This window comes from Pungitius pungitius, chromosome 6 (assembly GCF_949316345.1).
Source record: "Pungitius pungitius chromosome 6, fPunPun2.1, whole genome shotgun sequence".
NCBI classification, from domain to species: domain Eukaryota; kingdom Metazoa; phylum Chordata; class Actinopteri; order Perciformes; family Gasterosteidae; genus Pungitius; species Pungitius pungitius.
This window is the reverse complement of record NC_084905.1, coordinates 9,702,102-9,729,554: the sequence shown is the minus strand read 5'-3', so window position 1 is coordinate 9,729,554 and position 27,453 is coordinate 9,702,102. Positions and strand designations below refer to the sequence as shown.

Genomic DNA, 27,453 nt, shown 5'->3' with positions numbered 1-27,453 from the left:
ACAGTATGTTGGAAGACGCTTTCCCAACTTAGCAAGGTGACCGGAGAGTTCAGGTTACAACAATCATTGAGCCACTTTGCCTGAGCACCGCCTCACATTTGGTGTAGTTTTTCTTTCTTCCCAGCTGTCAGTCTGAACAGAGCCTAATAATCATCATCAGTTCATTGGAACTTGTTGAGAGCAAGGCACTTTAAAGGAATTTCTGTCTCCAAGCAGCCAGCTACCAAGTGCTTAAAATGCTTCACTTTGTATCTTCAAACTGTTTCTGACGCAGTTTAGTCCCCCATGACGTCTCACTGGATCTTGGTCCCCCAGTCAGCACCAACGCAGCCTTAATGGAAGGAGGGACGGTGTTTTGGTCCAGCTCTTCAGTAACAAAACCATTGTTACTTTCATAATAAATATAAAAATAATTACACCCCATAAAAAAAAGCTTGTCATATCTTACTCAATGCAGAAGAACATTTACAAATAATACCTGCAACAAAAGTATTATTTCAAAAAATGTGTTTGGAGACTCTGGAGACTCTGACCAATGGGGGGGGGGGGGGGGGGTACGGGGGTGGACAGAGATTTAATATAGCTACTGTTGCAGTTTTTCTGACTCTGTGGGAATTCATCTTATGTTACTGTATACATTTCTTTTTATAAAATATTTTATTCATACAATCATTTCTTTAACTAAAAACAACATTACCATTTAATTTCGAGTTGCAAGATATCAGTTGCACATCACCTCATAAGAACATTAGTATATAAACAAATGCAGAAAAAAAGATATTCTGTATCAGTTTGAGTGTCTCTCAGTTTGCTTCTCAGTTCGTCCTGTGTCTGTACACCTGTCTTGTCCGTCAGTGGTGAGCCAATAGGAGTATTGCTGGTCCTGGGGGAAGGGGGAGGGGGGGTTGGTACAGCTCTGTGCAAAGGTCTCCGCTGGTTGGTCAGCAGGAGGTCCTGTGTGGCAGAACAGGCTGGACGTCAGCTGGCATCAGGAGACCCTCACGCCGGCCCGTTGACGGCCGGCTCCGAGGACACGGCACTCTGGTCCAGTCTGGGAAGACAAGGCGTCCACTTTCAGTAACCGTAATGAAGGAGGAGCTCAGTGTGCAGAATCAGGAACATTTATTGCCAAAATATAGCAGTTGGTGCATGACACACCATGTTCTGTTTACACGTCTACATAACACTACAGTATAAAATAAAAAAGCTATGGGCTAAATAAAAGGATAAAAATTAGATTGAATAAAAAAATAAAAAGGTTGTAATTTTCTAGAGGCTGCAGTCAGACTTACTTGGCCTCATCAATGGGAGACATCTCCTCCAGTGGACCGTTGGGAAGCTCGACACCGGGCCGAAACTTCTCACTGCTTAAAAGGCGACATGGGAGGTATGTTAATAGATACCTACAATCACATTTTTAATCATAATCTATTTATAATAGATGTAATTTCTGCATAATAAATTTGCATCCAAGATCAACAAGCTTAATTAACTCAGGAAGACATGACTGAGGTTCAAATTGCTTAAAAGTTGATTGGGGCCTTTTTAAGGTCTTGTGTGTGTTGCCTAACCCCGTGTTGGGACAGCAGGATGCAGCTGAGCTGTTGACGCCTGCCCTCTCTGATTCCACACACTCCCCAACGGAGGCACTCTTTTCCTCATCGCTGCAAAACACACACATACAGCAATCAATTCATCAATACCACACAAGGTGATCGCAACCAACCGCGTTCCCCACAGAAACAAAGAACACGGTGAAATGTGCATGTGACGCATGCTGGGGGGGACTCAAGGAGGGAGCACGCAAAAAAAAAGAGTGTCAAAATGGAGCAGCATGTCGGAGAAGCATCAAAATGTACAGCAAATGGAGAAAGTCAACGGTTTGATAGGATGCCGTTTGTAGTTTCAGAGCCAAATAGTAGGCGGGCCTACCACTTGATTTGGACACCGATTAAAACCAAATTGCCAGCCGTCAGTCTTGCTTTGTGTCAGAGAACCACCAATAATCTTGATGAGACCTCAAAGCAAAACACCCACAAGCACCCAAATAGAATCTAAGATTATCAACACGGTGAGTCACCAAACCAGCTGAGGTGCTGGAAGACTAATACGTGGCCAATTAAAAACAATATCACTAGATACTAGACTAGAAGTTACTAAAGTCATTAACTGGGACACGCCCATTCTGAGCGAACAGTCAGAGTAAAAAGCTTTAAAAAAATAAAATAAAAAAAAAGACAAGAAAGGCACATCAAATGTTGTCCATTTACTACAAGTTGTTAATGTTTTTTAAGGTTTAGTTTTACAATTAAGTTGTACTTAATGGAATAGCTTTTTCCAATGAACATATTTTATTTTTTTCTGATTAAAAAATGATTGTTAATTTTTCAGATGAACTAACCAATGGGAGATAAAAACTTCATTCAATAATATAATTTCAATTCATTGTGTGGTCATAAGTGTGTTCAGTCAGAACAGGATGAAAATACATTTAACTATACTATACTATAATACTGGGTGCACTGCTGTATAAATGCATTATTTAAAATCAGCTGTGCTTGTGCTGGTCCAGTATTGACACTTTTACATTGAATTTGTGCATTGAAATCACAATAAATGAGAACCAAACTCTACTTCAGTAAACTACACTTCCACTTGTGTCATTTAAAAAAATAATGTGGGGTTTAATTCATTTAGCTTGTTATTAGAAGTAATCCATAAACCTATAAATAAAAACACATGCACAATGGAGATAATGAAAGGAGCTGAAAGCAAAGAAGATCAAAATTGGGAAAGAAAAGTTGGTGGTTGACGTGACAACAAGACTACATCACGGCTGCAGGCTGATCTCTGATTGGCTGTACATACCGATAAGATTTCAAAACTCTGAAGAAGACCACACCCACAACGCACAGCAAGAGAGAGAGGAGGGGAAGCTCAGGTTGTAAGTGTCGCTCAGTTCATCAGACAGTTGTTATTACTCAGACAGACAGACAATATAATGCAGGATCAACATGGGGACAGAAGGACAGGACACCCAACTGTAAACCTGTGGAATTATGAGAGCATTGCTGACAGGTGAGGTTGAGTAATTAGTAGAGAGCGGCACTCTAGTCATGTAGTGTGTGATGTAAGGATGAGGTTAGCATTACAGCTACGGTGCACTTCATTTGTCTTGCGGATTGTCATGGAAGTTTATGACAGATGCTAGAAAGACCTTTGACAAAAGCTCACCTAAGGTTGGCTGACCTTTAAGGTGGACCAGCTAGTCTCATTTGGTGACAAATATAGCTAAGGATAAACCAGTTGTATTTTGAATTGTATAGCCTAAGGTGAAGTGTTTGCAGACGTGTTTGACTTTTATAATCAATATTGTTTATACCAAATCTAAAGCACCATGTCCATTTGAAGCATATGAATAGAAACTGCTCCTTAAGCATTGGTTTTTCCCCCCGACACCCTCTCAAAAGGAAGCTCGATTGTTGCGGCGTCTCCTCTGGAAAACAGATGTGGTAGACTAATGACACATCTGGAGTAGCCGTTGGGGAAAATGCGCCATAACGTAAGCGAGAATTAGAGATTTCCCCCTTGTTTATTTTTTATTTTTATTGAACCACTACTATTGACATAGTCATTAATCCCGTGGTGAGCCGTGGTGTGTTTTTGTGTGTGGATATGTTTGGCGAACCTCTTGAAGACTGCAGTCTCAGTCTTGGCATCAACAGTGAGGCTGACCGTCTCCTTCATGGAGCCGTTGATGACCGTCTCTGTGATGCTGCGCTGCTCAGAGGGAGCGCTTTCCTCCTCCTCCTCTTTACGTCTCCCACAATCCTTAGCTGAGGCCGAGGGGGGAGAAGCTACACTAGTACCCAGCCAACCATCACAATCTGGGGGGAAGGGGGATGGGACAATAGGTTTGGATTGAAACATTCTAAATTAAAACTCATCAGCAGTAGAGATAATCTCTCCTTAGAATGCATTGACTTTGGCTTGTTTAAAGAGACGTGTTTCACTAGGTTAATATGGACATGCATTTGCTTATATCTCACTTTCAGGCTGTATGGGTGCATTGACCCCCAGAGGGTCCATTGTCTCTATGCTGGTTTCCATAGCAACAGGGGAGTTGCATCTCAGAGGGTCTTTGGGGCTGAAAGAGAGCCATTTCTATTTTTTAAAAACACTTTAAGATTCAATGACAGCCAAGTGAATTGAAGTTCAGCTGCAGCACTCAGAAAACTAAACCATAGTCAGTGGGGAAGTTTTACCTGACGGGAGTGAAGTTGGAGAAATCTGCCCAGCCTGTTTCCGAGTTGGAGGTAGCAGGAGGAGTGGTGGAGCTCCACGCAGCCTCCTGGAGGTCCTCTGTAGAAGAGGAGGGTGGGGGGGACAAAGTAGTGGGGGCAGCAGGGTTGTTGGGGCTGGTTGCCGGAGCTGTGGACGTACCGGTGTCCATGGGGATGTCATCAAAGTTCGCCGTCCACACAGGCCCTAAAAGATATTAATGATTAGAAAAAATTGCACCACCACTCCTGCATGGGCACTGAACATTCAGTCATTTCATAAACCCAATAATTATAGTTCTTACACATCCCAAACGCAATCAATTATGAATAATGGGAATTGGGCTAAGTGGTATTTGAATCTTAAGGTCCGCTCCCGTGTTCTAGCGCGTCCTTTGGGTGGTTGGTACACCGACCTGTGTCCACCTCCATTCGGTCATCGGTGCTGGGGTTAGAGGCTTCAAATGAATCTCTCTTTACGTCCTCCTCCTCAGAGTCTGTGCTTTCCTCACTGTCTGTGCTGCCTGAACTCCTATGATGGACACACACATCATGTGTGTTAGTTATTTCTTAACAGGTATTGCAGTGGGGTATTTTAATCTAAGCGGGGGGGGGGGGCTGTTCTGATGGTAGGGGAAACACTGCAGTGAGCCTTGTTTTACTGACCTGGGGCGTCTTTGTGCCTCTGGTGCAAAGGTCACATCCTTTTCATCCCAGATGTCCTCCTCGTCTGAACCAGCGTCTTCGAACTGCTGGATTTTGTCCTTACAGCGCGCCTCAAACAAAGCTATATTTGCCTGTGGGGAGAAAACACACAGGGCACAAACTTAGTCAAACCCTTCCAACATCTACAGCACAAACTGGCTGGATAGACACTAACACGTACAGCTTCAGCACAGGCCTCAGATAATACTCAAAGCATCTGCGGTTACATATAGAAAAGTATTTCAATCAGGTTTCTGCTTGATATCTGAGCTTTGCACCAAACTTCTGGTTCAATACAGGTTAACAAGTAAGGTCCTCTTCTCACTTTGGTGCATATGCTTCTAAATGCAGGTAAACCTGATTTTAGCAAAAACTAAACATGCCATAGACAAAATAACACATTTTCTTCTGCTGCTGCTTTTAATTTGAACCGTTCCTGTATGAAGTCAAGATTAATGATTATTGTACTTACACTTTCATTTGTATTGAGTGAAAAATTGATGTCTGATATTCTATCAAAGGGAATACTGCAATGTTAAAGAGAAGAGAGATTAGTTAAATTAGAGTCATTAGGCATCCAGATATGAAAACATACAGGCAGACTGGCTTCAGCAGAATATGTAGAACAAATCAGGTTTTATACTGAAACAGGAACTAAAACTCTCCCTCACCAATCCCAGCTTTATGGGCACATGACAATATTAAAGAAATGTGATTTTTGGTTTGTAAACTGACCACGGAAGCTAAAACCCCTGCATGGGCCATGGTAGCAGGGAAGGACAAGGATCAGCAGACTGAGGAACAGTTTCTTCCGGCTGTGTCCTTATTGAACTCTTCCACACACTGTAAAAAATCGCTGTGATATTTACAGTTATTTACTGTGTTTGTGAGCAGTAAGCTACTGTAAAACAATATCACAGTAATTTACTGGATATTCAGTGAGCGATTACAGTAGCCAACAAGGTACTGTAGTAAATCACAGTAAGTAAGAATTACTGTTGTAAATCACAGAAACACATTGCGTACTGTATAAAACACAGCAAATAAAAAGGTCCTCTAGAATAACACAGTAGCCAAAAAGGTACTGTAGTAAATCACAGTAAGTAAGAATTACTGTTGTAAATCACAGCAACACATTGCGTACTGTATAAAACACAGCAAATAAAAAAGTACTCTAGAATAACACAGTAGCCAAAAAGGTACTGTAGTAAATCACAGTAAGTAAGAATTACTGTTGTAAATCACAGCAACACATTACGTACTGTATAATATCAAATTAACTATTTGTGTACTGTAAAAAAACACAGTAACCAAATAGTCACAGTCATTAAAAATGTGAGAAACACAGTTACCTAAAAATTACTGTAGAAAGTCAGAACACCAAGTAGTGTACTGTGTATTTATTTATTTAACATATGATGGTATTTCTTTACAAATTTCACCATATATACCACATTATGCAAGTAGGTAAGTTTAGATGGTAAAGCTCTCAACTGCAACTTCATTGAATCAAGACGATTGTTAGAACTTGAGGTGGAGTATTCGTTTGCACTCGTTTCCTCTCTTTTTGACACAGCTGCGCTCATTCTGAGTGATTTCAATGGATAGGATGGTCGTACAGCTCAGCACAACAGTACTGGAGTGGAAAAACAAGTTACCCTGCACAACTAGCGTACTAAATTGAGTTACGGGATTTGTGCTGGTTAAATCTTCTGGTTAAAATTTCATGCCACTTTTTTTAACAAATAACGAGTGGGAGAACATTGAAGGACTGGATCTGAAAAGACAAGATATTTGCCTGTAAGTTAAATGCTTTCCTGAACATGCTCTGTCCTGACTAAATCTAGCGTTAATAATCAGTTCAGTAATTTATTTGTGTTTTTTGTTAGCAAAAATGTTTTTTACTTCCAACCGTTTCTAAATTGTGTTTGCCTTTAGCAATCTTCTGTTAACTTGTCCAAATGCCATACTCATGTAAGGTTTGTAAATTCAGTGCAGCATCAATTTCTGCATTCATTTTACATGTTAAAATTCACAGGAATCTAGCAAATAATAGATTTCCGTGTGGAGATGCAGAATGTCCAACTGCTTTTGCAACAGTCAGTGCAATTAAAAAGCACATGTATTGATTCCATGGGCACACAGTCAATGGTAAACCAGTGAGAAAAACACAAGTGGAAAATGATGCTTTGGAATGCCAAATTGAGGGTTGCGGTTACGTGTCAGTGAACATTTCAACCCTGTGTGAGCATCTTAAGCTCCACATCAAAGATGGGAATCAAGTGAGGTGCCCCTATAAGAACTGTTTGAATATATTTAATGTCTGTTCATCCTTCTCCTCGCACTTGACCCGTAAACATAAAACAAAATCTCCCTGCAACTTAAGTACTGCCACTGTTGGCTCATTAAATGGTGAAGTGAGCCAAGCGTCTCATAGATTATTGGATGGTGATGAAAATGATAGAATGGAGGAATTGAATGATGGAAATGATAACGCAAGTAATCAAGTAGATGAGAATGACTTCATGAACAGTCTTGCGTTATTTTATCTCAAAATGCAGGCTAAAATGCTTCTACCAGCCAGTGTTATTCAGAAGTTAATTGTAGAGTTCCAGGAAGTACACAGTTACAGCACAGCCCATCTTTTGTCTAAATTGCATGAAGACTTAACAATGCTAAATGTGCCTGAGAATGATATAAAAGATCTTATTGATAAACTCCTAAAAAATGACCTCCTGAAAATGTGCAATGAGGGTGTACTTCGAAGTGACCAAACGCGAAAAACTCTCTTCAAGAGTAAATTCAACTATGTTGAGCCAACCACAATGTACCTGGGTATTGATGCTAATGGAAAAGAGAGATTTTGCCAGTATGTTTCCATTAAAGATACACTGAAGGCACTACTTGGTCAGAATGTAGTTCAAGACCAATATCTCCAAGCAAAATCTGACACAGCACCATCTCCTGGAGTGTTGGAAGACCTAAGAGATGGTAAAAACCTCAAAAACAATAAATTGTTACAGGAATCCCCATCTTCGATATCAATAATCTTGTATCAAGATTCATTTGAGGTTGCCAACCCCCTTGGATCTGGAAGAAAGAAACACAAGATCTTAGCTGTTTATATGACCCTGGCGGAGATTGCAGCACACAACAGGTCTTCCATTGATCCAATGCAGCTAGTCCTTTTATGCAGGGAAGAGGACTTCAAATTCTTTGGCCAAGAAAAGATCTTCTTTAATCTAATTAATGACTTAAAAGAAATGGAAGAAACCGGAATTCATGGCCCTGATGGGAACATTGTCAAGGCCACTGTAGTTGCTATAACTGGGGACAATCTAGGGTCCCACTGCATTGGAGGTTTTACGGAGAACTTTAGTAAAAGCAAATATTTTTGCAGGTATTGCCTAATAGACCGTGATACCTTCAAGCAAACACCTACAAAATCAGGCCCTGTCAGATCTGTAGAAACTTACAACACCTTGGTGAGACAAGCGTCATTAAATCAGGAAATGACTGGTGGGGTTAAGTTTGACTCAGTTTTCAATCAGCTGAAGTATTATCATGTTTGCCAGCCTGGCCTCCCTCCCTGTTTGGGTCATGACCTGTTTGAAGGAATTGTTTCTGTTGATCTTGCTCTATACATCAAGCACTTGGTGACAGTTGAGAAAAGGTTCACCTATTGCCAGCTAAACAGGATCATTTCAAACTTTCCATTCAAAGGCAGTGATGCTAACAACAAACCATGTGAGGTTAGCCCGAATGGGGAAAAGCTGGGTGGGCATGCTGCTCAAAACTGGTGCCTCTTGCGTCTCCTTCCTGTAATGATTGGGGACAGGATCAAAACTGCACCTGAAGGTGATGTTTGGGAGTTATTGCTAAAGCTAAGGGAGGTTGTTGATCTGATCTGTGCACCCAAGATCCATACCAACCAAGTGGCATATCTCAAGATTCTTATTGAGGAATACCTCCATCAAAGAAGCACTTTGTTTCCAGGAAAGTTGCTAAAAGCCAAACACCACTACCTTGTGCACTACCCTGAGCTCATCCTTCATTTTGGTCCACTTATTAGATTGTGGACATTGCGCTTTGAAAGCAAGCACAGCTATTTTAAGCAGTGTGCTAGGAAACTGCATAACTTTAAAAACCTCTGCAGTACTTTAGCTGAAAGACACCAGTTGCTACAAGCATATTTACACTCCGGCAGCTTGTTTCCTCCATTGCTTCAAATAGGGGAAGCAACTAAGTTTGATGACCAACTATACCAGATTGGCATTCAGAGGGCTGTCAGGCTCAAAGACCTTCGTCCAGAAGACACTATTGAAACACCATCTGTAACATTTAAAGGTACACTGTACAAAAGAGGCATGGCAGTTGTAGTGTCCCAAAATGATATTGGCTACACCTTTGGAAAAATTGTGCTCATCCTGATCAATTAGTCGAGTGTGCATTTTGTTCTAGAGCTGTATCGTTCAGTGCCTGTCGTGGATCTTGGTGTGTACTGTCTACAAATCCCTAATTCTGCTCATTATGAGTGTCTGACCATTCAGAGTCTTGCTGATTACTACCCATTGAATGAATACAATAACTTTGGTCTTCACTTGATTGCTCTTCACCATTCTGTGTGTTACATGTAAAAGACGAATAAATGGATTCAATTGAGAATGTGATAAAGGCAGTGCTGCCACAACTAGATGATGAGAGACTGAAGGCGGTTGTTGTTGAGTTGGTGTCCAAGTTTGGAGTGGAAACACCAGATGATCTTCAGTTCATCACGGAGGGAGACATTGGACATCTTCTAACACCGATTCAGTGCAGAAAAATCATTAATGGCTGCAAAAGGGGTAAGCATTTCGATGTAGTGGCTTATTTTGCTCTGCTATGTATGTACATGTTTAAGTTGTTTGTTGCTCAAATGATTCCAATAAGCTTGCAGCATAGTTGCAAATATTCTTCTCGCTTTTGTTTTTGTATCCAGATCAAACAACATCAACCATGGCCACATCTTTACCTGAGACCGAAAATAGTGCTTCCTCCAGCATTTCGTATTTTACCAGTTCACAGGAGAACAGCATTTGGTTGGACACTTTTGTGGTGCCATGGGACAAAATGAGGCCCACTCTCAGAAGAGCCATCGACAATAATAATAGACCAGAGGTAGAAGATCGCAGACACATGGTGAAAGTCATCGTCGATTCCATGAGAGAACACTGCTTGAACCCCACAAGAAAAGACTGCACAGCAGTAGCAAAAGGTATAACCCAGAAATATCCTGTGAGCTTTTTAGATAAAACTGATGAGGGAGAAATAATTGGATGCGGATACTTCAGTTTACTGAATCAGCTCAAGACCAGAGTTGAGTATGTCAACAGAGGCAACACCCTCTCCCGTCTCAGGAAGCCCAGGTGCTCTCAGACCAGTGATGATGACCAGCCGGCAGTTGCCAAATGTGCCAGAATTGATAGTTATGGGTGTGTTAGCTGGCAGCCACAGGAGAACCCAGAGGGAGAAACATCAGCCTCACTTGAAGAAAAGAGGAAAGAAATGGTGGAAATATTCAATCAAGAGGGGCTAAGAGCAAGTGAGAGAGGGAGAGTAGAGGAGCTAATGGCAATCACATATATAAAACAAAGAGAAGACATAAATGCAAGCCCATCCCCCACTATTCTGGACTTAAGCAAGCGGTGGCCATTTTTCCAGTCTTGGAAGTTTTTACTTTCCCACTTCACCACTCTCACTGGTGTTGAACTGTACACCAGACTGAATGAAGATTTGGACAAAAAGGGGAAGAGGCTCCTGGAGTTCTTCAGTGGTCAGATGATGAAGTGGAGTAAGGACATTAAAACTGTTCTTAAAGAAGCCTTGAAGGAGGATAGAGAGGGCACGGATGGTCTTGCCGCGATGCTGGTCATGATGGCATATTTCAAGGAAGCAGACGATGGCCTTTTTGTCCTAGCTGATGTAAGTTTTCATATGTATATGTAATTTTTTACCTGCTTACAATTCATTTTTTTTGTCTTGTACAGTAGGCCAAAATAGGGAGAAATCTGGGGTCTATGCAATGTAGTAAATCATTTTTTGGTATACACGATTGCATCGTTCTGCACGTTCATGAACTGTACATTACATTTTTTTATTTATTGCTTGTTGGCCATAATTAAAACCTAAACTAAATTCTAGATTGAAATATTTGCAGGCAACAACGACGCCTGCTGATGCCGAGATGGAATGCTCACTTCCCACCACCCCGAGGCTCATTGTGTTAGGTAAAACTCTTATTAAATAAAATGTCTGAGAAAGATAAATACAATTAGGTAGACATACATAATATACAGATAACTCTTAAATAGTACAAATTTAATGATTCATTGGGTCTTATTTTCAATTACACACAGGATAAAAATTTAGAAGAATGTAAACCTTATTGAAACACCGTCAGACATATTGAATTTCTTGTTTTGTTTTTTGCAGGAGAAACCGCATGGTCTGCGAACCGGTGGATGCTGTCGATAGAAGGCCGTATTGTGATCGCACATTCACCACCCATACCAGATTTCCCAACTGCCCTCGCTGTCTTGTTCGCCAGTTTTTACGTCTTCAACATAGAGTATCAGGCGGAAGCCGCCACAACGCTGGAATTTGTTCAGAGGTATCTAAATTAGTATTACGTATCAAGTATTGGAGTACAAAAATGAGGGGGGGAAAACTAGTAACATTGGACACTCACACATTCATGCACATCAAGGCTATTGGCAGGACTCTGGTTGACACGACCGTGTATTTCTGGGAGTATCAGATACTGTATGCATGAGTTAGACAGTAATTTCTGTGAGGGCCACCAGGTAATTTGGCCAGTTCTTAAGCCTTAAACATATAAGGCTGTAAAAAATGTCTTTTGTGTCTGTTTTGTATAACAGACTTTCACATGAAATGCAGGTCTCAAAACTGGCTCATTCCAAATATTAACATCCTTTTTCCTTTATTAGGTTCCTTGTCAGGATCAACCCAGACTCCAGCAAATGTGGTGCCAAATTCAAAAAGAGCGGGGAAACCGGAAGACTGGTTAAACGCAAAAGCTCAGGCATGAACCAACGCGTCCTATCATTCATGAGGGACTTCTCCATGTTCAACCTGCTAAATGATTAGATGGAGGTGAGGCTTGTATAATGATCTTGCCTTTAAATTAAGGAGTTAACTGTTTCTTTATTTATACATGAAGAGGTTCCTATTTGTTTTGTTTTTTTATTTGATTTTTTTTATTATTTCTTTCAATGTTAATGTTCATGTTAAATGTGATATTAGCCTCCACAATATTTGATTAGCTAAAATTGTTTTTGTTAAATTTGCCTCCAAAATGTGGATGGAAAATTTCATTTGCAAATAAACCTGCATGGAGTGAAGAAATTTCAATGTCTGTGGGTCTTCGTTACTAAGTTCCTGATAGTTGGATCGAGTGGTGTCTAGTCCGATATAGAACCAGCCGTTATTGTATTGAATACTGAATTTTATTCTGCAGCTGAAACGGTGTTACCATAAAAGAGACCGTACCACTTATTTTACAGGTCAAACTCTAACCCGTGAACAAAATTACACTACTTGGAGATGGGATTTATATTGCACAATTACTATTACAAGAAATATCTTGGTACATTTTTAATTTGTTTCACAATCAAAAAGCTATTCAAAAATACATTAGTAACAATTACGATATTATACTGTGATTCATTTTACAGTGAGTTACTTGTCACTAGCTGCCAGTTGATAACTGTGATTCTTTTCACAGTAGTATATTGTGATTCATTTTACAGTGAGTTACTTGTCACTAGCTGCCAGTTGATAACTGTGATTCTTTTCACAGTAGTATATTGTGATTCATTTTACAGTGAGTTACTTGTCACTAGCTGCCAGTTGATAACTGTGATTCTTTTCACAGTAGTATATTGTGATTCATTTTACAGTGAGTTACTTGTCACTAGCTGCCAGTTGATAACTGTGATTCTTTTCACAGTAGTATATTGTGATTCATTTTACAGTTAGTTACTTGTCACTAGCTGCCAGTTGATAACTGTGATTCTTTTCACAGTAGTATATTGTGATTCATTTTACAGTGAGTTACTTGTCACTAGCTGCCAGTTGATAACTGTGATTCTTTTCACAGTAGTATATTGTGATTCATTTTACAGTGAGTTACTTGTCACTAGCTGCCAGTTGATAACTGTGATTCTTTTCACAGTAGTATATTGTGATTCATTTTACAGTTAGTTACTTGTCACTAGCTGCCAGTTAATAACTGTGAATTTCACAGTTCGTTCGTTACAGTGCATGCAAACCTCCGCCCCCACGCCCCAACCACCATCTCCCCCCACTGACCAAAGACTGTACACCACTACTGGACCTTCCTGCACTCAAACACTTTGGAATCTGTTTGCACTAAAAACTATGCACTGAACATTTCACTAGTCTAGTAACGTTAGGCAGCTACTGTTTATTATGATGCACTATTTAACGTTCACTCAATCTGTATTACATAACTTTTCATATGCCCATTTGCCTTTTGTAAATTATGTTCATAGTTCCTGCTTATAGTCTACCTACATTTAAATGCACTAATCAACCTGTATAATGTGTACATATTACCTCAATATATCTGCATATCCCATATTATATAACTTCTATCTGCAAGATACTTATTATCTGTATACTTTTACCTGCTACTATTGCACTTCTGGTTGGATGCTAAACTGCATTTCGTTGCTCTGTACATGTGTAATGACAATAAAGTTGAACCTAATCTAGATAGCCACTTTCAAAACTGCAAAATGAATGTGGAAATTACCCCCAAATGAATTTAAGTCAGTGTTTCTCAACTGGTGGGTGGGTCGCGGACCCTTTTTGAAGTGGGTCGCGGGCCTTTGCATGGGAAAATAAAAAATAAAAATAAAAATTCCATCCTGTGCTTTTATTTTGAAGGGACAGCGGAGTGAAACACCGCTACCTGAACTGATGTGTGCTGAACTGTGAGGGGAGGGGGGAAACATACCACCAGTCTGTGTAAGCGATGCAAATCTTGAATTAAACCAATACCTCATAAAAATGATTGCTTCCTTTTCAATCCAAATGATTGTCATCCACACATGGAGCCAATTACCTCCAGTCCCATGATCTCAGAACAGCCTACAAACCCAACCCACTGGAATGTCTCCAATCTATCACCCCAACGCATTTACCCATTGGCACATTTCTATAGAAAACAGCAGTAATAGTATCATTTTACTCTCAAACACGCGTTTCAAAATTGAAAGTATTTGACCTGTATGTAATGTTTTTAAAGCTCACAGGGTGCATATGACGTGCAGGGAACATTATCTCAAGTCCTCTCCTTGTTGGAATCAGATATGGTTAGGGGAGGACCACCAGACAGACCTTCACCTTAAAGAATTAGCAGGTACACCAATAAAATGATTCCTCTAATTTCACACACACGGTGATTTGAAGGGTATCATGTAGAGCGGACAGATTTCAAGACAGCAAAAAAAAGTATAATCTGCCATGATTTCAACCTTTGATTAGACTGTTACTATTGAGTCAAAGTTGTTTAGTAAGATAGAACCTCCAGACGCTTTGGAAATGCATACGTGCATTTTAATCTAGTGTGTGCAAGGGAATAATATGTCAATTAAATGAACGTTTGTATGGATGTACCACTTGTTTCACCCTGCAAAGAGACTCATTTTGTTCGATATTGTATAAAGAGAAAAGGGCTCTATTTTAAGTAAAACTGTTTAAAGTGAAGCCCACAACCGTTGCTCAAGTTTATACCCAAACCAACTTGCCCTAAGGACGAAAGAAAGGGACAGCACACAACACAGACTTGATATTCTGCATTTTTCAGTTTGAGCCATTTTGTCAAATTACCATGGACGCCATATAAAAAAGGAAAATGAGGCAATCCTGAGGTAATGGCATTAGTTTGAATAGTCTAATCATAACATTAAGATTTTAATGTTTGCAAGAACGCTTTGAATATGAGTGGTATTATTGAAAGAATAGAATAATACCTTTGACAAGTCGTAAGTGCGCTGTCCCTTCATTGTTACACAGCAATATTTAGACAGCAGGTACAGTCATGCATGATGAGTACTCACTCCACAACATCGTCCTGTTCAGCAAACTCTTCGTCATTGAAGCCGAACTGCTCAATAAAATTGGACGTCATTTGTTGCATCTGATAATCAGAAAAGGCCTGGCAAAACCCAGGACCAACGATAATGATATAGTCTTGGCTCTACACAAACGTGGTCATTACATTTATGTAGTTGTAAACACAAAAAGAAATGTTTAACAGGTTAATAGGTCAAAGAAATAAAGAACATGCATTTACAGTCAAATGCCAAAATGCTTTTCATTAGATTTCTAAAAATATCAAGACAATTCTATTTAAAGTCATTGTGAATGTTTTTATAACTAACATAAGTAGTTAAGTTTTCAACATTTAAGAGATGTAGAAAGTTAGAGCTTCAGATGAAAACAGAAAGACAACTGAATAATTGTAGATTATGTGTGTGAGAATATGGTTGCATTCAACTGCGTAGGTCTTACTTGTTGTAGAGAGGAGTCCTGGTGAAAGCCACTGTCTTTAAAGTCCACTTCATCATCACTGGAGGAATGGATGTGGTGTGTATTCACCTACAGAAACAATTGAGTAAGAATCCTGAGAATGCGCAGTTCAAGAAATTGGTGTATATACATAACACTGAATGTGGGAAGAAAACACACTGCTTTAGAGCCAGTTTCCTTTCAAATCCAAAATGCTGAGATAGAGATGAAAAGAAAAAAAAATGGCACACTGTCTAAATGACTGCACAGTACAAACTAACATATATAGTGAAATAATTACGCCTCTCGACAGTGTTGAAGTCCATGTGGTTACTAACCAGGTCAACAGTGTTTCTCTTGTTTGTGTCGGACAGCTGCCCAGAAATAAAGGCCTCCCATTTCTCTCGGTCTTCTGCTGGGAGCTCTGTGTCACAAACACACACCAACTCCAAATGTATGTACTGTACACAAATTTAAATGAATGGTGCCCTTGTGTTCATTTCAGAAGACACAAGTTATGTTGATCAACAGAAACGGGCCTGGGAGAGAACCAAGTCATGCCACAGGAAGATTTCCAGCCAGTTACCACTAGCAACACTAGGTTATAGTTATAGTCAGTTGTCTCAAACTTGCAAATTTGCATAACAGATGAGGACGCAGTAGCCTGCAGACAGAATAATCCTTACCAGCGATAAGCTGTTGTATCTGTGGTCCATTAGGGCCTTTGTCACAGTTATGAACTATGGAGTTGGCTATTCTGGTGAGGTGACCCATGTAGCCTCGCCGGCGACCACCTTCTGCCCTAAAACAAACGCATTAATGCAATCATCAGGATGTTCCATTATAAGCAGGAAACCCATGCATCACATTCTGAACCATAACCAGCAGTGATATGAACGACCTAAAGAATTTAATACTTACATGCAGAGCGAGAGTGACAGCAGGAGCTTTAAGTTCTCTCAAACAGTCTAACTTCCATTTCGTTCTGCTAACAACTGTTTTCAGGACATGTGCATAGATTACACCTTTTGTGGATAGCACACAGTGCTTTGCACTACTAGGTACTCGCCTAGTAGTGTATGTGTGTGTGTACATGCCTTAGCGTGGCATTTGAGGGAAGTCACTACCTAAATGCCAGCATTAAGCCTAGTTCCTCCTCCCAGTAATGAAGCTGGTTGCGACGTGTGGTCATGCCCTTTGGGATTGTCAGAACTTGACCATTAAAAATTGTTCACTGATAAAAGCACTACCCCCTTGTCTAGAGATTAGAGATGTTAAATAAATAATAAAAAGCATTTAATATTAACACCTGCCCAACAATCAGAACCGGTCATAAATCTTCCACAATGACGACATTATGCATAATTAAACACTTGCAGCAAAGCAAAATACTCACTGATCCTTCTCATTGGAGCTCCAGGCCTCTATGATTCTCTGTATAAACTGGCCCTTTTGAAACAGCTGGTGGAATAAAATACGAAGATTAAAACCACCATTTAAGCATGCCCACTTTTATAGCAGACACACACGGTCAAATATGCCTGATGTACACCCTCCTCTATTTAACGTATTCTGAGTGACATATGGCTTTCTCCACAGTAAAATGTACCATTGAAACCAGAAGGTTACATACACTGCGCAAAAAGACAAAACACTTTTTTTTTTCCTCACTGTCTGAAGTTAAATAAGATTAAACCTCTGTTTCAGGTCCGTTAGGATTAGCAAAATTATTTAACTTTTGTTAAATGTCACAATAATAAGAGGGAATATTTTAGAGAATTTTTCATTACTTTCTTCAAGGTCAAAAGTTTACGTACAGTTCATTAGGATTTAGTAACATTGCCTTTGAACTGCACATTTTGCTTTTGTTCTGGGGTTGATTTGCACATGTCGGACCAAAGGATGTTCATCTCTGGGACACAGAGCCCGTCTCCTTCCTGAGCGGTGTGATGGCTGGACATTCCCATGTTTATACTTGCGTATAATTATTTGCACAGATGAACGTGGCACCTTCAAGCATCTGGAAATTGCATCCAAAGATGACCGACTTGTGGAGCTCCACGATTCTCTCCCTGATTTCTTTTGACTTTAACATGATTTCAAACAAGGAAGCAGTGTTCTGCTGATGTGAAAGACATCCCGAGGTGTGCCTTCCATTAACTCACATGTTGTCAGTTAACCTATTAGGAGCTTCAAAAGCCATAACATCATCATCTGGGCTTGCCCACATTGTTTAAAGACAGTACTTTTGGTGTATGTAAACTTTTGACTTTAAAGAAAGTAATGAAAAATTCTCTAAAATATTCTCATTGTGACATTTAGCAAAATAATTTTGGTAATCCTAACGGACCTGAAACAGGGGAGGTTTAGTCTGATTTAACTTCAGACAGTGAGGAAAAAAAGTGTTATGTCTTTTTGCACAGTGTATGTAAACCTATGGTTTCAACTGTACATTCTCACCAACAAAAATGAACAGATTACAGCAGGGATCACCCAGATTACTTGTTGAAATGTGACGTAGTTTGTGTCATTAACACTGCATGTGTCCAATTTGACAATTAATGCATTGTTGGGTTTACACTGAACGTATATTTTTTACCTATATAAAAACAGCGTTGGTTTGCTACAGTCTTAGAAGAAAATGCTTGCGCAGAACTTCAACAATGGCCACATAAGGAGATTTAAGATCAATTTTTCCTCTAATAATTCCACTTACATGTTTGATGAGAATGCTCTCCCTGTTATTTTCCTGCTCTGTGTCTGGCTGGATGTCAGTGGGGGCAGGGGGCATAGCCAGAATCATGGCTGTGCAGATCTCAACTTGAATGTGGAGGAAGTTGTTCCAGATGTATTTGAAATACATATCCTGGGCAGAAAAAACAAATCAGGTCTTTAAGAAATGGTTAAGATCAGTGGTTCTCAACTGGTCTGGCTCCGGGACCCACCATCACCCCTTAATGACAAGCCGCGACCCAAATCGAGAAACATTCTCAACATCTCAAATTTATTCAAAATCAAGTTCATAAGGTGAATTTTATATTCAGGATGTTTAATTATCCTAAAAACCCATTGTCTCCCCCATTTCAGAATGGTTTGACCCAACCTGGCACACGCTGCTGAAAATATGGACAGACGAGGCGGCAAAGAAAACGACACTCCGCTGCATTAAAAAAGAGTCCCTTCAAAATAAAATCCCAGGATGAATTTTTTTTTTTTTTAATTCTAATTTTTTTTCTTTCACATGCAAAGGCCCGCGACCCACTAAAAACAGTCCCCACCAGTGGGTCGCGACCCACCAGTTGAGAATAACTGATTTAGATGGTCCGATACTGAACTTTGCTTCAACAGACTACCATGAAAGAACAAAAACGTTATTCTAGAATATCTTAATAGGTTCTTCTGAGTTTGTTCCATTTAACACATTTGATCCTGTATGGTGACAGTGACCAACATAGGTTGGTTACCTACCAAAACCAGTTTAAAATATTTATCAAAATATACCAATTCCTAACGTAAATTAAAAAACAATTCAAACAGAAATGTCAAGTCTAACCAGAGCTTGATGTGTATGATTATTTCAATGTAGTTATAGTATTTAAATTAGGGCCGGGACTCGATTAAAAATATTAATCTAATTAATTAGAGGCTTTGTAATTAATTAATTGAAATTAATCGCATTTTAATTGCATAAATATTTGACCTGAGAACAGTGAGAAGTAATTTTTTTCACATGGATTTTTATTTTTGTTCAACCAATTCCATATTTTTCAAATACCCATTTTCAAATTCAAATTCCTTGTTGCACACAACCATGCTCTTATCGACGCTTCCATCCGTTTGTTTTTTATAATAAGATTTCCCATTCACGGGGCCACCCGACACGGTCTCGTCAGCTTCTTCGTTCATGTTCACTGTGGTTTGTTGTTGTCTGAGGTCATGAACGCTAGTTGGTGCTCCAGTATAATCGGTCCTCCGAAACTCATCCAGTGAGAAACGTTCCGCGGTGCCAAAAATAAGTGTAAAAATGCGTAAAAAATGTTTAATGTGTTATTTGTGTAATTAATTAATCTTAATTCACATTGTAATTAATTAATCGTAATTAATGCGCTAAAGTCCCGGCCCTAATTTAAATACATGTAGCTCACATCCACATCTTCTGCATCACGTAAAGGAGTTTTTTTTTTTTTTTTACAGTTGCACATCACCAGATCTCCTCAATTAAGGCAGTGAATTCAATAATACAAGAGTGTGTAAGTCTTCCTGCTTATGTTCCTTTTATAGAAACAGGTCAAAAGTGCAATCAGAACACGTTTACTGCTGCACTCCCTGTCAAGCTGCCTGCACGCATTGACTGACAGGAAGTGGGGATGAGCTCACAGGCCCTTGTCGCAGGGGATACCTCGCCCTCATGTGTACAAGCTCATCGAAAAAAGAACAAAAAGATGCCAGAAGTGAAATGCGGAAGCGCTTTGGCAAGACAAAATAGTGTCTATAATCAATGCTATGATGCTATTTTATTTTTACTATTATAGATAAGATACCGGTATCTCATGGTGTTGAATTCTGGTATCGTAAGTATCAGGTATTATGATATTTATGGCAGGTATTGTATCAAAGTCCTAATTTTGGTATGTGACAAGCCTACCCTGAATATAAATTTGAAGTGTCAGTAGACAGATTTAAAAGCAGTAGTGTGTAGCGGGTGGAGATGATTTAACTGTAAAGGTCATGGCAAGCGGAGGAGCATGAGAGGCCACCGGCTTCCAAGGTTGGGAGCATTTTGGCTTCCCTGGAAATTATGATGACTGGAAGATAAAACCATTACAGTATGTCGGCATTGCTTACAAAGAAAGCCAAACGAACACGGCAGGACATCAATCATGGCCACATATCTGGATGGCCCCTATCCTGGTCTATCAGTGACGGGGGTAAAGCCGCAGCAACAAGCTATCTTTTAGCATTTAGGAAAGGGTCTGTGGCAGAGTGCGATCGGGGTGAAGCTATTACAGCATCAATGGGTTATTCAGTGTTAAGTAAAGGAAGAGTCTATCAAGTCAACATGATTCATATTGCACTAAAACAGAATTGAGTATTCCAATGTTTTATTTAGATTGATTTATGTCATTTCAAATTTGATACCTTCAATATTTTGGTTTCATGTAAAACTATAGCCAACAGTTCTTTTCTTAAAGTGTTTTGAACTCCTTTACATTTGACTCCTCACTTTTTCTTTGCAGATCCCCAAAAATGATCCAAACCGTGACTCCTAATCCTAATACTGAGTATTTGTAATTCATAACACAATCTCAGATCAAACCATTCTCATTGAGGTGACAGCCTCAGTTCTTAAGGTTGAATTTATTTAAATGCCACTTGCAGTAGTTTGTAATACGGCAGTAACGGAAACTAAACATTACTCACTAGTATGACTCCCAGTGTGTTGAGTTGAATGAGTTCCGTGTTGATGCTGTGCGTGTTGCTCTGCAAGAGACTGGCCACCAGTCTAACCACATTGAGCCTAGTGTTGCCAACAGGAGGGTCCAGCACCCCCCACGTTGTCTTCATCACGTTAGCCTGTTGGCAAAGAAGGAACTGCTCCGTAAATCCACAACTGACTGGGCTACACATTAAGTGATTCCTAAATAATTATAGTATGTGGGAGAGGACTCTGACAGTCATCTTCGGCTGCTTTCCGAGAACATACTAATTCAAATATGGTTTTTACCTTTGGAGGTTCGAGTAGCAGCTGGTGAAAGTCTTTGAGTCGTGGTCTCACAGCCTCCAGGATGCTGTGGTTGACTGAGAATGAAGGGTGGGACATCCCAGGAGGGCAGTCCATATGACCCTCAAACCTAAAATGGAGAGTCAGAGTCTTGAAAACCTCACTAATCAACCATGGTTAGACAAACACACTTAGAGTGTTTTCTCCAAGTGAAGCAGAAGATCAGATCATCTGAATTTACAACCCATTTAATCATGTGACTGAGTATGTCGTCACACACGCACACGCACACGCACACGACGTACGCTGGTCTCCTTGTCTCAAATAATGTGAGGAGGATCTGGATGACACTGACGATTGCAGATTCCTTCTTCTCCTTGTCAAAGATATTAGAAAGCAACTGCTCCACAGTTTCCTGCCTGTAGGGGAGGACAGATATGAAGTTGAAGGGAAAGCGGCCTTTTTGTCAGCAACTAGGTAAGAAGGACGGTAGCCATAGGACAAACCAAATCTAACGAGTGAGCATACATGGGCTTAATAACTAATGTACATGAAAATTACCACAGCTATAAGAACCAAATCTTTAACTAACTGAAAGTTCTGCATGTCTAAGCTCTTGGAAATGAATGCCTACTTTTCAAGTGTGGAAAGAAGTGGGTCTGGATCAGAGGAGCCCTGAACCTGGAACATCTGGTCCCGGCTCAGTCTGATGATCTCACACAGGGACTGGGAGGCATTGGAGTGTCTCTGAGTTAAGAAAGTTTGATTAAATAAATTACAAAGAAATCATAAATCTGGGTTGTCGGTCAGAATTACTTGAAACAATGTATTAATCCAACCCAAATCTTAATACTCTCTTGAATCAACTTCGAGTAAACTAAATGATGATGTGAGACTGCAGCCTAGAGTTTGTTCTACTTGGGGTGAGCACTTCAGACTCCCTAAAAAGTCTGCAACCAGCTGATACTAAAGGTGAGGAATTCTCTTTTCTAATTGGCACTAAAAATTTAAAATTATTGTAATATAGAATTCAAAGATTTAAGAAACAATTCCCAGCCTTACACAATATGGCTCAGTCGTTTTTCTACAGTACTGCAGGTACAGGGATCAACACGGTTCGGTCGTCCCGGAACAACATTTTTTTCCTGACAACGCTATGAACAACAAATCAGTATTGACATCTTCAGATTGAGAGCTAGCTAACATTAGCTGATGGCAACATGGGGGCAGAAAAGTGCGGATCAGCTAAATAATAGTAACACAACAGTATTGGGAGAGAAATTCTAATGTTATTGTGATGTGTTCAGGGGTAGTCATGTGATATTTAGATTTGCTGAGGAGTATCATCTACAAATACATAATTAGAAAAACAGCAATCAAACAGTATTAAAATGAGTATATGCAGTAAGCAACAGTAAATATATCCTAAATGTAAACTGAACAAAACCTTCCCTTTCATGTTGACCAATGCAAGAAAGAGCTGATGTGAAACTCACGTCTTCATCTTGAGAAGGTTGTACCATGTCCACCAGTCTCTGAATCACCTTCTCCTCATTCAGCCACTGAAAAAGGACAGATGAAATATGTTCATCCAGCAAGTAGCAAGTCTAAAGATTCAGCGTATTAAAATAACATTTATAAAACTAAAGTTTATTATTTAGGGAAAATCAGAAGCAAAGACGAGACGCCAACACATTTGGACCTGTCCAAACATCATGTTGATGTATCCGGGAAGTGCAGCGGCATGCATTCTCTTTTGTACAGCATAAGCCAAATGACATCAAGTGTTTACTAAACTCTGCCAGATCACACAGGAAAATGTAATTCTGTGGGAACAGATAAGTGAACAGATATGGGATATGCTAGAAAGGGTTATGCTGCTACCCACGTTGAGAACGTCCTGTCGTAGTTGTTGTGGTTCGATGCAGGTGAGCATTCTGAGCAGCAGGTCCATAATGGCCGATGTCCCAATGTGTTTGATCATCAGGTCCACAAAGTCATCCCGCTTTCGCAGAAACTCCACTATCTACAAACACAGGCAAACAAGCCATACACATACTGATATCAGCACACAGGATGAACAAAAAAGGTCTAAAATATACATCACAGCATGTGACCCGATAACCCATGAATATTGCGGTTTGGCATCGTTTATGGAAAAAGTATGTCAGTGGACAACCTGGATACCGTTGCCAAATACAGCAATCTCTGGATGCCGTCTTACCTGCTCTGGCTTGCGTCCGATAAGAATGGAAAGGACCTTGGAGAAGAAGCTGGCCAGGAGCGGGTTGAGCGGCGGCTCATTCTGCAGGAAGCCATACAGTTTTATGAGCAGATTTTCATCTTCTCCCAGTCTGTCGTTGATCTGGCCCACATCGGATGTAAGCAGTTCACATGATATGTTCGGATACCTGAAAGAAAGCAAAGGCTTCAAGATTTTTTTCAACATGAAGTTTACAAAACTGTAGATTAACCTTTACACCTGCCACCACCAAATACATATATGATGTTAGATTCCCGGACTCATAAGTAGGGGATGAAAGAAAAACTGGATCTGACCCTCAATGTTCAATCTGATTAACTTTGGATGCCAAATAAAAAACTTTGTTCTAACGGCTACCAGAAGTTTGAGCAAATTACCTGAAGATAGATATACATCCACTCGAGCCTTAAATACTGATTTCCGGTTCAATTCAATTTATTTTGTAGAGCCCATAATCATCAATTTGTCTCAGAGGGCTTTATGATATGTACACATCCTCTATGCTGGAACCCTCACACTTATTTACATATCCATACATATATACCTGGATCTACTTCTGAAACCAAATGCTCAAAACAATTCAAAGACAACAGGAGCCGTGCAGACTAGAAATAAAATGGTAGAAACTTCTTGAAAGGAGACAAAACAGGTCTTTAATTTGAATGGCTACACCCCCGTTATCCTTTGCTAAATTTTTACTCACTTGTATTTGACCTTCTCCTCAACTTCAATGCTGGGTTCCTGTGTGATGTAGGTGACCAGGTCCTCCATGCACTGGGGTCTCAATAGGAAGTCAACCAGTTTGTGGTTCTGGGCCTTGCACTCCTGCAGCACATCGTCCTCATCCATCACCTCTGTCAGAGTCACATCCTCCTTATCCAACAGCGTGTCAATGTGGGACGTGGTGTGTAGGTCAAATTTCCAAAACATGTTGGCTTTAAAGAGAAGTGAACACATGACCAACAGTGTGAGAAAATCAGCCTTACATAAGAGGTTATCAGAGTATAATCATTAAGGATAGAGGTCCAATACTCACAGGTAGGCAGAAGAGGGGCTGTCAGTCCAAACAGCGGAGCTCAGGTTAAAAATAACTGTGTTCTAGTCTTTGGGAGTTGTGGCCCATTCCAGGTTAGCCAGGTGGACAGATCGGGGGCAGACAGATGATGGAAAGACTGACCAAACACACATACAGTAGATTAACAGCACACACCTGTGAGGAAGAAAAGGACGTCATTATATTGCAAAAAGGAACAAATCTTTCACATGCACCTGTAAGTAAATACAATCCTGACTAGGCTGAACACGTGATAACAATTCAGAGGACTAAGGCCTGCTTAACAGGAGAGGCTGTAAGAATGTGTAAATAGGTGAAAATATAGAAATATTACGCAGAATGGATTTTTGTTGCTACACTAGTAAAACTCCTGGACACAAAATATTGGGATGTATAGGTTTCATTGTTTGCCAATTTTTGTAGAGAAATCCAACTTACTTTTTTCCATGTATATGCCACAGAAAAGAGTATCATACCACACAAATATTTCAAAAGGTCAGGCATATTGCAGTAATAATGAAAGCCACATAGAATTATATGATGGGAACACAGAGGCATGAGGTTCAGACGGTTAAACGCACTTCATAGACGGGAATACGAGTTTCCTCCCACCCATCGGGATCTAAACCAGGGGTGTCAAACTCAGAGAACGACAAAAATCAAAAGTGGTTTTGCGTTAAGGACCAAATAAGGGGAGCATTACTTAAACCCGGATAGAAAGCACATTGGGTATAGTGCAAAGAGAAAACGTATTAATGTACGATACATTCTTTATGCATATGAATGGGCCAGATGTTTGCCATCTTTGCTTGACTGAAAGTTAATGCTTGAGGTTAGATTCGATGCTGTGGAAACCTTGAGTAAGAGAAGACTCCGGGCTGGGTTTTTGTTCATATTCGTCAGAGAACAACCTGCTCACGGTTATGTGCTTCCCCACATGGAGAGCATTTGAGCAGCATATAAAAAAAGCAAAAAGTTTGGAAGTATGATAATGACACGTCTGATTTAAAGGTATGCACATACATATTATTGCAAAGCAGCTATAGGGCATTTGTGGGTTCAGTATCTTAAAATGGGTCTCAATAAATCAACCTCACACAGCTACACAAGTAAAGTTCCTTCATTAATTATTGCAATCCTTCCTCAGGCTACAACTGAAACGGAAAAACCAAAAGGTCGATTTTGTTACGGCTGAAACATATTTGTAAAATGTATATACATTTCATATTATTATTATTCATTTAAAAAGTACACTACATACACTCTGCACCTGATCATTAACTTCTGCCACTTAACCCACCAAGAAACAAAAAATAACTCCATCAAATACGTTGGAAAAGAGGACAATTACTATTTAGCTGCAGGTATTATAACCAGGTTATTACCATGCATCCAAACCGATTTTCAAGTTCTGATTGAAAAATGAAAAACAAAAGCAAACAATTTTCAAACATCTGATGCTAGCCACCATGAACTCCAAACTAATAATGTAATTGTGCGAGTCATGATTATACCAATTACGTTGGTGAAACACCTTAAAAACAGCTGTCCACCACAGGGACAATTAATACATCCACAATCGTATAAAGCGTCAAGATCAAGGACTAAAATGTATCCCTCTACCATTAACCCCTGAATCAAATGGCAAGACAATCATCTTGGTACCCATACGAAAGGTCTAGAGAACCGCAGTAACAGTGTCCTATCAGGAGACCTAAAAAAGATCGATCTTGGTACTAATTGACTGACCTTTGACAGTTTTCAATCCAAGCACCGTGCGCATGCCCAAAAAACATCGACAACCGTACTTAAAATCAACAGAGTTCCAAAAGCTTATAAGCCTAGACTTGTAGGGTTTAGTGATGTTTAACATCGCATTCCGAACAAGTTGAGGACGCCGGTAAACGCGAATGACTACATTATTCAGGCGGTACAGTCTTGCCGTGCCATCTAACAAACGAACGCGAAGTCGGCATTTAAAAATAAAAATAAAAAACAGTTGACCTAACGTTCGCTTGTCTTACCAAATAACATCGCTAACTGTGATTGCAGATCTGCGTGGTTTAAAACAAAAGGTAAAATATGATCATTCAAGCCTGGCTTATAAAACGATAACATTGAATATAATAATTTATTTACGTTTTACTGGCGGAGTACTAACGTTACGTTTGCAGTAACGTCAGTACATTCACATACCAGGGCCCAAAACAGACTACTGCTAACGCAAAAGAAACGCACCGGCTCAGGCCAACAGGCTAACGTCACTAGCCTTGATTAGCTATTGTTAGCTAACCTGGGCACCTAACGTAAAATCGGGTTTAAACTATCGCTATGGTCAAACGTTACGTCGAACTTACCTGTATCATTAGGCTAGGACAGTACCACCAATTAGATGACAAGTGGGACAACTAAATACCGTTATAACTCCACACTAGCTACCAATAATATGGAAAGTTAAAACTGTAGCGTTACCCCTGTCCTAGCTAGAGGCACAGCAAAAGCGAATGACAACATAGCGTTAAGATGGCCAAATATGTTCCTTGCTAAGCAGCTAACGTTAGCCGGCTATCTACAGACTGCTGGCTAACCGTCTCTTCAGCACCAACCAACTGTATGGGCTGGCAAGTGTACCTACCGATAGACCACAGTGAACAACGAGTCTCCAGCATGTAGCTTATCTTGCCATTAGCCCCAGGTCTTATCAAAACAAACACTGAGAAAACACGAAATTGCGTAAGAAAATAACGCGTTTTAAACTGATTCTGACAGGCGCGAAAAGGTAGATCATCGGACAGCACTTTTCAAGATGGCGGTTCCGTCAACTTCAGCGACC

The 27,453-nt window shown here is 40.0% G+C and overlaps 1 protein-coding gene across 7 annotated transcripts; it reads right to left on the bottom strand.

Annotated features, from left to right (window-relative positions):
- Window positions 1-27,453, bottom strand: ppp6r3 (protein phosphatase 6, regulatory subunit 3). 7 transcript variants are annotated; one of them, XM_037450726.2, is made up of 26 exons: window positions 27,256-27,453; window positions 24,603-24,776; window positions 24,270-24,501; window positions 23,528-23,714; window positions 23,192-23,329; window positions 22,800-22,865; window positions 21,938-22,050; window positions 21,609-21,722; window positions 21,307-21,433; window positions 21,003-21,155; window positions 18,298-18,447; window positions 16,978-17,042; window positions 16,268-16,383; window positions 15,920-16,005; window positions 15,585-15,671; window positions 15,131-15,228; window positions 5,458-5,512; window positions 4,947-5,077; window positions 4,697-4,812; window positions 4,266-4,488; window positions 4,050-4,147; window positions 3,689-3,887; window positions 2,869-2,886; window positions 1,572-1,664; window positions 1,293-1,367; window positions 1-1,051 (listed from the first exon to the last, which is right to left on the bottom strand). In XM_037450726.2, exons 3-26 carry the CDS (start codon window positions 24,494-24,496, stop codon window positions 1,000-1,002), a joined length of 2,787 nt encoding a protein of 928 aa, XP_037306623.2. In that variant the 5' UTR covers window positions 24,497-24,501; window positions 24,603-24,776; window positions 27,256-27,453; the 3' UTR covers window positions 1-999. The 7 variants fall into 7 exon arrangements, with proteins under 7 accessions (XP_037306623.2, XP_037306626.2, XP_037306628.2 ...); XM_037450729.2 differs by having other exon boundaries at window positions 1,293-1,364; XM_037450731.2 differs by having other exon boundaries at window positions 15,131-15,210.